This window comes from Phyllobates terribilis, unplaced genomic scaffold (assembly GCF_046119375.1).
Source record: "Phyllobates terribilis strain yellow unplaced genomic scaffold, ASM4611937v1 Scaffold_3__8_contigs__length_932513732, whole genome shotgun sequence".
NCBI lineage: Eukaryota > Metazoa > Chordata > Amphibia > Anura > Dendrobatidae > Phyllobates > Phyllobates terribilis.
Genome location: NW_027362763.1, coordinates 373,278,232 through 373,294,017, shown reverse-complemented (window position 1 = coordinate 373,294,017; position 15,786 = coordinate 373,278,232). Strand labels below are relative to the sequence as shown.

The following is a 15,786-nucleotide window of genomic DNA, read 5'->3' as shown; positions in this document are numbered from 1 at the left end:
ATACGTTGAATTGGAAGTGTAACGTCTGATCCTCTTGAACCACTGCAAACCTTAGAAATTTCCAGTATGTTGGATGTATAGGGACGTGATAGTATGCGTCCTGTAAGTCTATGGTTGCCATCATATACCCCTGCCCTATTAAGGGAACTGCTGATTTGATTGACTCCATCTTGAATCTTCGGTAGACAATGTACTGGTTTAAGGGTTTTAGATTTATTATTATTCTGTATGTGCCGTTTGGTTTCTTTATCAAAAACAGGCGTGAATAGTGGCCTGTGTATCTTTCTGTTTTTTGGAACTGGTGAAATAGCCCCCAAGGAAAGTAGGTCTTTTAGGCCGGACATCAGAACGGTTTTTAATCTTGGAGAGGTTAGATGAGTTATCCTTACTCTTTTGGGAGGATATGAGGAGAATTCGATCTTTACCCCTTCTTGAATTACATTTAAGACCCATTGACTGGAGCAGATCTTTTGCCATTGGGGAAAGTATTTCATGATTCGTCCCCCCACCGCACTGTCGTCACCGCCCTTTTGGGGAAAAAAAATATTCCTATCTTTACCCCCTTTGGGGTAGCTCCATCGACCGGATTTGCCCTTCCCCCTGTATTGGGGATTCTGTTCCCGAGGGGGGCGAAAGGGGGTCTTCTTATAGTGTCTGGGTTCAGGCAAGGATTTCTTTGTCAGCCGCCTTTTCCAGAAGGTCGTCAAGGGCCTGGCCAAACATATATTCTCCCTTGAAGGGAATAGAACAAAGTTTTATTTTAGAGGCCACATCACCGCTCCACGATTTCAGCCATAGTGCTCGCCTTGTGGAGTTTGACAGGGCTGCTGCCCTGGCGGTTACCCTCACGGATTCTGCTGAAGCATCCGCCAGGAAGTCGGTGGCTTTCTGCAGTAAAGGTAGGGAAGCTTGTATCTCCTCTCTGGATGTGCCCATAGCCAGGTGTTCAAGCTGGTTGAGCCATCTTGACATGGACCGTGCAACGCATGTGGAGACTACATTTGTGTTCATAAGGACTGCTGATGTCTCCCAGGATTTCTTGAGAAGGCTGTCCATCTTACGGTCCAGAGGATATTTTAGTTGGGAGGAATCTTCGAATGGCAATACTGGTTTTTTAGCTACTCTTGCCACTTGAATGTCGACCTTAGGTATCTCGGTCCAACATTTTGCGGTTTCTTCATCTACGGGAAACCTATTTTTCATTTCCGCTGGTGTATTCAGCCGTCTTTCAGGGTTTCCCCATTCGTCCAGGATTAGATCCTGAATGTTTTTATGTATCGGGAACAACATCCTTTTCTTTGAACGGAGACCACCGAACATCTCTTCCTGGACTGATCTAGTGGGCTTCTCTTCTTCCACTTCCATCGTTCTTCTTACTGCTGAGAGGAGGTCTTCCATAAATTCCATTGAAAAATAATATTTTTTATTTTCCGGACCTTCCTCTGCTGAACTAAGTTCACCTTCCTCGGTAGGGTCTTCTGGAAGGAATGTCTCATCCTGGGAGTCCGAGTGTCCTCTTTCTTCCAGGGAAATTTTCCTCTTTTTTGCCTTTGGAGGCGAATCAGAAGTGGATCGGGAAAAGGAGGCCAATGAAGATTGAATCTCCTGACGGACTATTACTTTGATTTCGTCCATAAGGGACGGCTGCTCTTCCCTCATAATCTTTTCTGTGCATTTCTGGCATAAATATTTTTTGCTGGAAGAAGACAGTTTTTTTGAACATATCGCACACTTCCGGCTAGATTTATTTCCTGGTGCAGGATCCTTGTCCCCCTAAAAAAAGAGGGAGAAGGGTAATTAAATATTAATTCTAACCTGCACCTAGGAGAGGACCCCCAGTGCCAGACTTACTGGGACTGGAATCGCGCTGGGCTACGCAGACATGGCAAAGATAGACTTTTGACATCCAATGTAGCAAACAAATGGATTAGGTCCTACCTTAGCTGTCTTCAGTCCAGGGCTGTTACATAGGCGACTGGACTCAGCGCTCCTCCCCTTCCCTGGGGAGGGGGGTGGTGTAGCTCCTCCCCCTGGGTCCAATTTGGTAAAGCAGGAACACCTGCAGGGTTATTCACCTCTTTTTTTTTTTTGTACAGACCGGAAGTGACATCAGGGACCCATTTCCAGTGTCCCACGCAACTTTCCGGCCGCTTCCTGGTTTTTGCGTTCCAGGGTGGAACGCATACCGGAAGTGACATCTCCTGGCGGTCCGTGTCACTTCCGGGATTCCACACGTGGCGCTCCGCTACGGAGACCGCCGGAGGCCGCTTAGAGGGGTAGAGGAGCAGGGCTGGAGAGCTCGAGGAGGCCTCCAGCCCGACACCCACCGGACCTTACCCGCAGGCGCGGACACGGTGGGGACAGAAGTCCCGAGTCCAGAGGAGACGGGAGCAGCATCAGGGAAGGGGGAGAAAACTGCCCGGTCCCAGCTGCCCAGTTTAAACAGGCATGTCAGGTGTCTGCCGCCGGCACAGAGCACCCTGGATGACCTCTTCATCCCAATAGGGACAGGAAAAAACACTGGAGGGAGGGGCTATTTAACCTCTTTGTGTTTCCTGTCCCTATTAGGGTGGGGTGACATCCTCCTTTGGTGCTGTCGTGGGGTTATTGGAGAAACTAAGTTTACATTTCTAATTGTAGGTATTTGCTAATATTTTTACAGCTCCACATATTGGGGTAGGATCTTGGAGATGGGAATACCCTTTTAAGCTGCCGTCTGCAGAGATCTACCCTTGTTGTGGAATGGAGTACATTTTGTTTGCAATAATAATTTATGCTACCAAGCCCTGTCCAGTGTTAAAGAGTTGTCTGGACTGGCATAAAAGCTGCAAGTCACAAGACATTTGGGCAACTGCGTGATGTGCAAAAATTATGCTACTTTCCAGGGGAAAACTGTTGGCCCCAAGTTTGAATTAGACCATACTGAAAGCTGCATCAATAAGCTGCAAATAGCCTATATTTTTATGATTTGGGTGTTACATTTAGGTAACAATCTATAGAGCCCATACTGTACAGCTCTAGGTACACAGTATAATATATGTACCTTAACCTGTGAACTCCATGGAAACTAGATAAGACAGTGAAACTGAACAAACTCAATTACCCTTACTTTCCAACAAATGATTTAGCTAGCAAAATATATACATTCTTAAACACACACACACACACACACACACACACACACACACACACACACAGCGACCGTGCGGGCCTGCCAAAGCCGGCCTCCAATTCAGCCGGATGTGCATCCGGACTCACATTCAGCCGAAGTGTATTGAAGCGCAGGGACCCTCAGGCTAATCAGAGGCTGGCAGCTGACGGTGTGCCAGGTGCTCGTGTCACATGACATTGACATCACATGTCTCCATAACATACGTGCCACTGCACGTTGAGGGAGCAGAGGAAAGGGAGTAGTAGAATGGGGTTTTTTTATGCACAGGGCAAGAACATAGGACAAATAAGTGTTCAGGTAATCACCACCTGTACAAGGCCCCTAATGTGTTCAAGGATAAAATCGGCCATCAGGCCACGGCCATGATGTGGGTGTGAGGCGGCTGATGCCACTGGGGTTTTCAAACTGCCTATTAAAAGCAATTGTTTCATTTTGCAGGGGAATGGATGCGTCACATCTGACCTTCCTTACACTAGGCAATAATACAGGACAAATACTCTAACAATTGTTCAGGCGATCACCACTGCATGCAACAGCCCCTTATTGCATAAAAAGCTTTAGGTCACGTTCACATGTTCAGTATGTGCAAGCCAAAACAAGGAGTGGAACAGTCAGAGGAAAAGTGTAACAGAAACACGTCAACTCTTCTGTATTTATCACGCACTCCTGGTTTTGGCTTACACATACTGAATGTGGCCTTACAGTAACATGAATAACCATATATACTGTCCTTACCTTTACGGGAAAATCCTGTTAAGCCCCCAGCAACCAACATGGAGGCATATCCAAAACCAAACCAGTCTATAGCCATGATTCTGGTAAGATAAAAAGACATGAGCATTCCAGAAATATGTCCGGTCAGGATAAGACAAACAACTCATACAGTATATCACGGCGGGACAAGTCTAATTAAAGAGAAATACAAGTTTAGCAATATGATATAGAAAGGTCCTTTTCCGGTCATACAACATGGGCCTTGATTGGTTTTTCTATTAAAGCATTGGTACCAAGTTAATAAATTATCATCTATTATTAGGACAAAGGATAAGTTATTGCTCACTGGGATGCCTGGTCTGAATTGAGCACTGGGCTTCTCTCTGACAGTCCTATAGATGGAGCAAATACGCCATCTCCGCTCCATTCAGACAGGGCGTCAGAATGAGCAATTAGTTATCCTCTAAGCTTACAATAGGGGATAGCTCATTAGCTTGGTCCAAGCTCTTTAAGGAGGTTCCAAGCTTGTTCTATGTAAAGTTCTAATATAATGCGTTTTCTTTTTGGCATGTTTCAGTTCTCTGCAGGGCTGTGGAGTCGCAGTCCATTTTGGTGGAATCGGAGTTGGTATAAAATGGACCGACTCCATCTCCTAAAATATATAATAAATTGGGTACAGTAGTTCAATGCAGTTTGTGGGGAATATTTTTTTCATAAGAATTTGGGAAAGTTATGAAATGTCCTATAAATGTCTGTACTATTCCTGATCTAAGGGTCTAGACTTTTAGCTGAGATGAATCTGTGCTACAGTAAATTTATCACTTCAACATGAGCCGTGTATGAGGGAGTCGGAGTCATGGCGTCAGTGTCATGAAAATTGAGGAGTCAGAGGTTTGGCTTACCGACTCCACAGCCCTGGTTCTCTGTATGCAGTCAGTAATGTAATATGGAAGCAATGATGCATGTATCTACTAAGATACATGCAGCAGAAATCTTATATGCCTTGCATAACATTTATTATGTTGTCAACATATTCAACAAAGGGATGTAGCCTATCGGAAAGGGGGGGGGGGGGGGGGAATCACTGTTTAGACGGCACCCAGTGTGCCAAAACTGCCCCACAATTTGGTGTACTTCGGCTACGTTCAGTGTTAGGCCCTACGTTCTGTGGCTCCATCAGGTATTAGGTCCGAACCCTTGCAGAACTTCATTTGGAAGTATGCGCTGATGGGCCCATCACCTTTTTTTCTTTGAAGTTAAAAAATGGTTACAATAGTGACACGTTTGATATTAATGGTTTCATTTGGGCCTTTACGAAGCAGCTTTGATTTTTATTTTACAAATCTCATCAACTCACTATCACCGCTTTGCAGACTGTTACAAAAATGACAACAAATTTGAGAAAGAAATTTTTCAAAAACAAAATGAATCTGGGCCTTTGCACATCTAGAGACTGTATAGCCCAATTTACCTGAGTAACTCATGTTTGATAAATTTGGCTCATCTATATAGACTGTCTAGTCTAATTTTACACAGTCCATTAGGTGGATTTGTGCTAGCAATTTGCATCAAAATTTGGCCACAAGAGGTTGTATTGTTGTCCACCTCCTCTTGAAGTCATGACCATTTTGCTTGAAAAGATGCACAAATTGGCAAACCCCCACCCACCCCCACACAAATGCAGTGCAAGTCTTGAAAGAATAGTTTTCACTTTCACATTGCAGGTGAATTCTAGCACATCAGATTTGCAGATCTTCCACCACACTACACTTACATATACGGTCACCCTTTCAGAAGTGGTGGGTAAAAATACTCAATTTCAAATGGCTTCTGTAGAGAGAAAACCCTTTTTCCTCCTGACAGCATACTGGTTAAGAGGAACCGGAGGGGGACGATGACATTTGATCACAAAAAAAAAAAACAAACAAAAACCATAACCTTATATTTTTGATTGGATAGATAATTGAATCAGTCCCATTGAAGTGGATCCTAGCAGCACCTAGTTGGAAATAGTACTATGTCTAAAAACAACAAAACAACCCCCCCCCCCCCCAAAAAAAAAGCTGACTGAAGAGGCTAGTACATATCTGCACGCGTTACAAGCTGTATGTGTACAACGTCTTTCAGGTGGATACACATGAACAGCCCCATAAACTATAATGGATACGCGTTCTATCCAGGAAAACAGATAGGGCAAGGCCGTGAAAAACAGCCGTGTGATTGAGCTTAGCAAAGTGGACCAGGGGTGTAATGCATGCGGCCTATCATTTGAATGCATAATATAAGAAATAGCAAGGCAGTCCTTAGTTGCAGTGAAGAAACTTACACTTAGGCTGTGTGGCCACGATGCGTTTTTCAAGCGTTTACGCTGCCGAATTTCCGCAGCGGAAACGCTTGGTAAACCTTCCCCCTCCCCCCATGGTCTCCAATGCAATTCTGCACTGTCAATGCCCACGCTGCGGATTTTTCTGCAGCGTTTATGCTGCACTCAAAAATCCGCTGCATGTCCATTAATTTTGCGGAAGCGCAGTGTTTTCGCCGCCATTGACTTACATTAGAACGCGCCAATTCCGCAAGACTGCATCTGTACTTGCGTAATTGGCACGTTCTAATGTGCAGATGGTACCCGGGTGTAGAGGAGAGGAGAGGAGAGTCTCCTCCACACCCTGGTACCATAAAAAGAATAAAATAAAAAATAAAGATAATATTCACCTTCCGACGGCCCCCAGACTCCTTCCCTGTGCTGGCTGCCGACAGATCACGCAGGACAGAAGGACCTGCGGTGAAGTCACAGTCATGTGACGGCAGGTCTTTTAGTACAGCGTACCGCGATCTGCCGGCAGCCAGCACAGGAGCGCAGCAAGTCTCGGGGGCCATCGGAAGGTAAGTATTAGGTTTATTTTTTACCATTCTCACGGGTCACACTATATAAATCCATGCCGTTTGCATGGATTTATGTAGTGTGACCTAGTTGTCACAGGCACTTTCCAAGTGATGCTAATCGCTTGGAAAGCGCTTGTCAACCCGCATGCGGAAATGCATGTGACGAACTCTTCACATCCGCATGTCCCTGGCAGGAAAACGCATGTACAATCCGCATGCGTTTTTTCTGCCAGGGAGATGCAGAAATGCTCAAGAAAAAATCCTGAGCATTTCTGCATCGTGGGCACATAGCCTTATAGATTCATCAAAAGTAGAGATGGTCAAATTGATTTGCGGAACTACGGCTCATGGCCAGCGTCAGCATCTGATGCACCTGGGCCCTGAGGGGACTCACGCCATTGGGGACTCCGGCACACTATGGACCCGATGAGTCGGGAGAGCCCTATGCCAGCACCCACGAGTGCCCCCCCCCCCCACCCCAGGGCGCGCGCTCTCTCTGCTCACAGAACACACTGACAGCACGTTCCCAGCCGCCCTAGCCACATGTGCATCACAGCATTCAAATGATGAATGCTGCATGCGCACATCCCACCCCCAGTGATGCCACCAGTAAAATTAAAGGGGCCAGCAGTCGTAAAAACAGCTTGCATGTGAGCGGCGCTATTGCTGGCCGCTCACTGGCATCATGTGACCCCCGGCTGCAGAGGGCTTTTTCTTCTGCTGATGTCATGTCAAGTGAGGGGTGACAACAGTGACGTGTTCCCCGCTGTGGCTGCTGGGTTACCCTACGCATCACACCCATCACGTGCTTTCCCAATGAATGAGGAGAGGGAGAGAGTGCGGCGGATGCTGGGCTGTGGTGCTCGGGGTAACCCCACCCACAGCCGGAACTTGACGTGACATCAGTGGATGTCAGAGCCGGCTGCAGCCAGGGGTCACGTGATGCCTGTGAGCGGCCAGTGATAGCACCACTCACAGCCAAGAAGGACCGCAGAAGGTAATAAGAAAGACACTTATGGGCACAGGGTGAATACATTGGGGAGAAAAAACAATAAATAAAAATAATATAGCAGTTGACAACTCTGTTAAAGGGGCCCATGAAAACCTGGAGCCGGCCCTGCTCATCGGCCATGTCAGTAATCTGACTGCTGAGGGGGCCCTGCGAGTAGTCTTCCCTGGGTTTTCTTTTGATTAGCCAGGGCTGGCATGGTGTCATTGCAGTGTGACACACAAGCCTGGCCAAACCAAAAGAGAAGGTTCCGGACCAGTGGCCACAGATTACTGACCCGGCCAATGGATTCTCATCTCTAGTCAAATTATCATTGTTAGGGGTACCACACTTCAGTCTGCCTAGACCCAGATCATGGCATTACTTACACAGACCCTTAGGCTATGTTCCCACAATGAGCTTTTGACGTTACAGATTTTCTGCACCCATTAACTTACACACATTTTTCTCATTTTGGTGTGTCAGGTTTTAAACAAAGCTGTTTTGTTTTAGATACGTTCTGGTATTTGGCTTTGACAAAGCTTTATTAATATAGTCATGTGAGGATTAAATGCATCTTATGCAAAAACACCTGTGCATTTACCTGTAGATTTTCCACATAAAGCAGCAGTTCTATGGGGAAAAGCTGCACATTACACTCAGTGTAGCCACAGGAGATTGACATGTTGCAGATTTGAAACCTGCACCGCAGGTCAGTTTACACTGCGTAAAATAAAAGCAGAGTGCAGGAGTTTTCTGTAAATCCAATCCACTTTGCTGGGGCTATAAAACAAGGCGTATCTGACTCAAACATACACAGCGTTAAAACCTCATTGTGGGCACACAGCCTAAGTTCATCAAGATCGGAATATCGCAGCAGAAATTTCTACACAAGAAAAAAAAAAAAAAATTCTTGGCAGGCAAAAAAATACAGCATCTACATGTTTGTGTAAACTATGCCTAAAGCAGTGCTCACATTATGCGTTACTAATGCATTTTTTTTTTGCAGCAGTTTTAGGAAAATTGCTGCAAAAACACATTGTGTGAGTCACAGCAGTTGTGACATCTTGTATATTGCATTTTTTTTTTTTTTTTTTTTTTTAGGACTCCCTTTGAATTAAAAAAAAAAGTGTAGTTTCCAATAGACATGTAGGACACCATCTATAGCACCACTTACCTAAGCCTATCACATGAAGTAACACTGCTCCTCCCAACTGAAAAGTGCTGTGCATGCAGGAAAAATGCTGCAGCAGCCTTATATATAGGGAGGGAGGGCTAAACTGCACACGGCAGCCAATCACATTCCAGCTTTCATTGTACAGTGGGCCTTAACAGCTGAGAGCAGCCACCTTATTGGTTCCCTCCTAGACTTAGAGTTGTGATAGCCGCGCTGTGCCTCACGCCCGCGGCGGTCACTCCCTCATGAAGCCGCAGCAGGAAACAGCTACGTCTGGGAAATGACTGCAGCCTGAGAGGGCGTATGTAGTGTCCTGGGTGAGAGCGACCCCGGCTCCGCGCCCTGTGCGCCCCTCACTATAATAAGTTATAATTAATGCCCAAAGTATTAATGAAAGCGGAGACCCAGCGGGAGCCCGCACCTACCTCAGCCTGGTGCCGCCTCCAACTGTGACCTTTCACCAGTGACTGTGATACAAGGGGGTGTTTGTCCTTGTCCGGTCCTGGAGCGGCCCCTATGAGCAGTACACGGCCATATTATATGGGGTCGCACACATATAGCACGTTTAACAGTGGTAATTTCTAGAGGAAATGGGAAACTTGTTTTGGAATTTGACTGTTCGTTGTTTATTGTCTATTTTATGGTTGTGTATAGCGACATCTTGTGGCTGCATCCAGAATAGCACCATGTTTTAGAAGTGTGGAGAAATAAAGGCCATGTGCGTGCTGTTTACTTGGATTTTTCAGCCAGAAAACTCCACCTCTAAAAAGCAGTTTTTTGTATGTTGTTTGGTAAAAACATCCTTTTTGTTTAACGCTGTTCTGATGCTTTTTTTTCAGTTTTTGCAGCGGAAACCGCACCCATATTACAATTAGAAAGTAATAAAAAAAAAACTAATGGAAAAAACGCACTAAAAACAGCATGTCTTTTCAAAACCTTTTTAGAAGCATATTTAAACACATGGATTTTACTGCCTAAAAAAACCCACATAACAAAAAATCCATGTGAACAAATCTTTAGGTTACGTGCACATTGTGTCATTTTCAGGCAGGTACGATCCGTAACCCCCCTAGAAAAGCGGTCAATAAGAGAAAACCTATAAGAAACAATGTAAAAAAACCTTGCTGAGCATATATTTAGTCTTTTGATCACTTCAGGTTTGTAAAGACGAAAAGCAGGTAAAAGAAGTGACTTGACCTGTCTTCATGTGACCTCTGCTTGGAAACCGCTCACTATTTTATACATATAAGTATATAAAATAAAAATGCCTGTGGCACAGCTGCCAGTAGGAATGACATAGATGACAAAAAAAAATGATTTTGGGGATTAGTGATCACATTTTTCACCCCTCAATTCAAATGTGCATGCTGACTTCCAGTCAGGGTCGGACTGGGGTGCCTAGGGCCCACCAGCAGAACTGACTCTAGGGGCCCACACTACAGCCCACCATAAACGGTTTTATTACTTGTTATGCTTTTCTATAATGTACTATAATTACATGATTGGCCGCGCTGTGAAGCACTGAGCGGCAGGACTTTCTTCGAACAGTCATTCCGTACTGCCAGAGTGCCTTTAATGGTAACTTGTCACCTTGAAAAACGCTATTTATCTGCAGATATGGGGTTAATCTGCAGGTAAATAGGGTTTAAAGCCTGGTTAGACAGCTTATTGGAAAAGCATTGGCTACACGGAGAAAATTAGGCTGTGTGCCCACGTAGCGTTTTTCAAGCGTATATGCTGCGGAATTTCCGCAGCGTAAACGCTTGAAAAACGCATGTAGATCCGCACCCCATGGTCCCCAATGGCATTCCGCAATGTCAATGCCCATGCTGCGGATTTTTCCGCAGCGTATATGCTGCAGTCAAAAATCCGCAGCATGTTCATTAATTTTGCGGAAGCGCAGCGGAATCAATGTGCGGATGGTACCCAAGTCTGGAGGAGAGGAGACTCTCATCCAGACCTGGGTACCAAAGAACCTGTAAAAAAAAGAATAAAATAAAGTTTATACTTATCTTCTGATGTTTTCCCTCCGTCGCGCTGTTGTCTGAAGGACCTGCCACGTCATTGAGTCATGTGACCCACCACATGACTCAATGACGTCACCGCAGGTCCTGCACACAACAGCGTGAGCCGCTCAAGCCTCCGGACGGGGCAGAGAATGCATCAGAAGGTGAGTATAAAGTTTATTTTTTTATTTTTTACCATTCTGAACAAGTTGTCAAGCACTTTTCCAAGTGATGCTTGGAGAAGTGCTTGCTAACCCGCATGCGGAAATGCATGTAATTACGCCTCACAAACGCTTCTACCTGGCGGGAAAACCGCATGTAATATCCGCATGCGATTTTCCCGCCAGGGAGAAGCGTAAAAAATATGCTTCAGGTCCGCAACGTGGGCACATAGCCTTACATTTTATTCTCCCTACCGCCACTCGCTTCCTGTCATAGGATCGGTGCAAGGAGGGAGACTTTACAGTCACCGCGAACTACAAAGTGAGGGTGCTGCAATAACGTCCGGCACCTTGATTGTGACATCTTCCACGGAGGCCAACCTCAGGCTGAGCTTCATTGAATGACTAACATGGCAGCAGCACCTGGCAACTAGTGCTGAGCGAGCGTGGTCAGATAAGGTGTGATCCCAGCATGCTCGGGTGTTATCTGAGTATCTTGTAGTGCTCTGCTAATATGCTCAAATCCCCAGGGTAGCATGTTTTGCGGCGGTAGACAGACGCAACACATGCAGGAATTGCCTGTTTGTTAGGTAATCCCTGCATGTGTTGCTTCTGTCTACCGCCGCAAAACATGTTACCGCAGGGACTCGAGCATATTAGCAGAGCACTACAAGATACTCGGATAACACCCGAGCATGCTGGGATCACACCTTATCTGACCACGCTCGCTCAGCACTAGTTGCCAGGTGCTGCTGCCATGTTACTCATTCAATGAAGCCCAGCCTGAGGTTGGGCTCCATGGAAGTGTCACAATCAAGGTGCCGGACGTTATTGCAGCATGCTCACTTTGTAGTTCGCGGTGACTGTAATGTCTCTTATCCGACCATGCTCACTCAGCACTACTGGCAACCCATCAGCAACCAGCAACTGCGTCACAGGGGGCTGAAGGGAGCAGGTGACTGCATGCACCGGCCATTGTGCTATCTAAATGCCGCTGTCAGTGATTGAAAAGGGCACTTAAATACTCAAAACAGCAGCAATCAAGGCGAGCTCTGATCACTGCTGTTACAGGCAGACGCCGGCTATGTAACACAGCCGACATCTGCCCGGTATGGAACAGGCTCAGCTCCTGAACCCGCTCCATACAAGCACATCCCTATGGTGACAGTTATGACAAGGTTAGCAAATTTCACTTGTCTGTTCCTAAATGTGGAAAGACAAATGGAATTCCCTAACACATGTGAAAGAGACCTAATAGATTTAGTAAAGGTGCCTCAAGCATATGAATGTTATCACACACCACAATGCACACGCATCTTACAAAAATACATATTATTCCAGACACGCAGACGCGCGCAAACACACAGACGCGCGCAAACACACAGACGCGCACAAACACATCAGTACATGAATGCATCATCTGAACCACCATCATTTGTAATGTCAGGTCAGACCCATATATCTTTGTATCGCATAAACCTACAACTCCTAGTATGTAATTAACAATAGAGATACTGGGAGTTATGAGTCATCATCAGACTGCGGACTATACAGGAACCATAGTACTGATGAGACACAGGCAGGATCACAAATGAACATTTACATCCAGGGATCTTACCTGAGACGGCTTCTCTGATTAGAGTCGTTCTCTTTCTTTTCTTCTTCTTGTCCAGTCTCCATGATGACTTTTCTCATCCACAGCTCGTCTCTGCAGACTTCCATCTTCTCCGGTCTTCTGCAGCACATCCCCACACGATGCCCTTAAAGATAGCAGTGTCATTATAATGCTGCCGAATAAAAATATCTACACTGAGCCCCTGAATAAACCTAACTCTTACAATGCTCCCTGCACAAAACATGACATACACTCTACTCCCCTTATGGTACTACTGCTCTCCACACTGTCCTCTCCTTACCATACTGGGCCCCCTGCTCACATTGTCCTCTCACACTGTGTCCCCCCTATACTGCCCAGTGTCTATACTATGCCCCTTCATCACACTCCCCCCTCCTCAGCATACTGTTCCCCCCTTTCTGTGCCCTCACAGTGTTTCCCCCACATTGCCGTATCTCTATACCTTCCCCCACACTACCTAGTCTCTGTGCTGTGTCACCTCACACTTTTCTCCCTCCATACTGTCTCCTCACACTATTCCCCCACTCTCCATACTGTCTTATACATCCCTTCCCCATTCTGTTCCCGCACCCATTCCCACCTCTTCCCTAGTTCACTATACTGTTTTTTCACACATCTCCCCATTCTGTCTCCTAAAATTTCTCTTCCATCTCTCCCCAAATATAATAAATCTTCGGAAGAGCACATAGACATGCAGAAGCACGCTTACACACACGAAAACAAGCGCACACAGACACATACTAAGGGCTCTTTCACATGTCAGTACATGCGGTGACAGTTTCCACAATTACCAGAGACATTGGTACACGTAGACCCATTCAAATGAATGTTTTTACCTGCTGCACCTCCCGCAAAACGTCCCGCACACTGATGACAGCGCTCTTCCTAAGCACCGGGTGCTGAACGCTGCTCTCATCATAGATCCCTGCCGGCGCTGCGATCAGCAGCAGCAGAGTCAATGATGAGAGTAGTAGTCTACTCCCGCCGTGTAGAACTGTAAAAATAGGAATAAAACAAAAAAATCCTTATACTCACCTCTCCTAAGCGTCACCCGCTGTAATCCGTGCGAGCGCTCATGCCGAGGAGAACGACTCCTGCAGCGAGTGGGCCCCGGAGCTGCTCTCAACAAGGGGTGCCCTGTCAATCACTGAGTGCAGCTCCGGGGCCCTCTCGCTGCAGGAGTCATTCTCCTCGGCGTAAGCGCTCACACGGATTACAGCGGATTGACTCTGCTGCTGATCGCAGCACCGGCAGGGATCTATGATGAGGGCAGCGCTCAGCACCCGGCTCTTGGGAACAGCGCTAACTGTACACTGATTCCCAAGCGCCGGTACGTGTCACACGGATGACACAAAGGTGGACACGGATATCTCCAGTCCCGTAAATATCAGGACATGTGAAAGAGCCCTAATATACACACACAGATACACATACTCACAGAAATGGGGACACGTACACACGCAGGCAATCACACACAGAAATGCACACGCAGTCATGCACAGACACACTCAGACAATCACACACAAAAATGCAGACATGCAGGGAAGTACGCACACACGTGTGAAGACACATATACACACGTAGACATGCAGGCACTCAAATACATACACACAAACACATGCAGGCATATACACACACTGTACACACGCAGGCATATACACACACACTGTACACACGCAGGCATATACACACGCAGGCAGGCATATACACACACGCAGGCAGGCATATACACACACACACGCAGGCATATACACACACACGCAGGCACACACACACACACAGGCATATACACACACGCAGGCAGGCATATACACACACGCAGGCATATACACACACACGCAGGCATATACACACACGCAGGCATATACACACACACTGTACACACGCAGGCATATACACACACACTGTACACACGCAGGCATATACACACGCAGGCATATACACACGCAGGCAGGCATATACACACACACACGCAGGCATATACACACACATGCAGGCATATACACACACACAGGCACACACACACACAGGCATATACACACACAGGCATATACACACACAGCCATATAACTCACCCATAAAAACGTTATTTACTATTTGGCACGGTGCTCTTGACATGAAATTGAAGCAGTGAGAGCTGTAGACCTGCAGCCTTGTTTCCAATTCCAGGCCAGGCCACATTCCACATATCCAGCCCCGGAGCCGGTATTAAAAAGCCCAGAGTCAGAGCAGGAGAGAAGGGGGCGGTGCCACCACCTGGTCGGGAGCCGGTATTAGTACTGGGGAGCAGGCCAGAGCAGATATGGAGCCGGGATGGGACCGTATGAGAAGCCCGGGAGCAGGGAGAGCAGAGCGAGACGTCGGGTTCGGTGGCGCCGGCGTATCATAGGACTGCCCCGGAGCAGAGAGAAAGCACTGCAGAGCGCGGCCGCGGCGTATCAGAGGCCAGGAGACAGCGGCGTCAGCGTCAGTGTCACCTGACACCACACCACAGTCTGCCAGCCAGCAGGAAAGCAGAGCGCGGTGCGTGTCACCGCCCAGAAAGAGTCCATCCTCTTAGTGTCAGAGACTCATGTGGTAAGTATGCTGCATGCACGTCACTGCAGGCCCGCTGTCACCAATGAATATGCCGTGCGCGTGACGCTACATTTGATTCAACTGCATTTTTAAAGGGCTCACACTTTTAAAGGGCCCCCGCCACCAATTTTCTCACTCTCATGTCGGGGCCCACCGGGAAATTTCCCGATTTCCCGCCAGGCCAGACCGACCCTGCTTCCAGTTATAATGGAAAGGTAGAAAGCTCTAGCCACCGGTGCATTTATGGGGAAGCAGGCGAGGTATGTGCCTGGGTACCGCCAGGCCGCCTGAAGCAGCGGTCCAAGGTTTGTCAGCGGCGGCTGCATTTTGCCATCCCCCTCCCAGTGATCAAAATTTCAATCAATGATTTACAAGTTCTACTGAATCTTTTTTCAAGAAAGTATGTATTAGATAATCCTGTTCACAAGATGCTGGTTTCATAGGGAGTTTGTAACCCAAATGTACACCTCAA

At 46.8% G+C, this 15,786-nt stretch overlaps 1 protein-coding gene across 2 annotated transcripts in view; it reads right to left on the bottom strand.

Moving 5' to 3' along the window:
* Positions 1–9,549, bottom strand: part of TMEM14A (transmembrane protein 14A) — a 30,477-nt gene extending 20,928 nt beyond the window's left edge. The window contains exons 1-2 of one of the 2 annotated variants that reach the window (XM_073673137.1): positions 9,360–9,549; positions 3,908–3,987 (exon numbers count right to left, since the gene is read on the bottom strand). In XM_073673137.1, coding sequence (XP_073529238.1) covers positions 3,908–3,983 — 76 coding nt within the window. In that variant the 5' untranslated portion in view covers positions 3,984–3,987; positions 9,360–9,549. Of the gene's footprint in view, positions 1–3,907; positions 3,988–8,934; positions 9,091–9,359 lie in introns of those variants that run through there. The other variant, XM_073673138.1, reaches the window with a different exon arrangement.
* Positions 9,550–15,786: the final 6,237 nt, after the last annotated feature.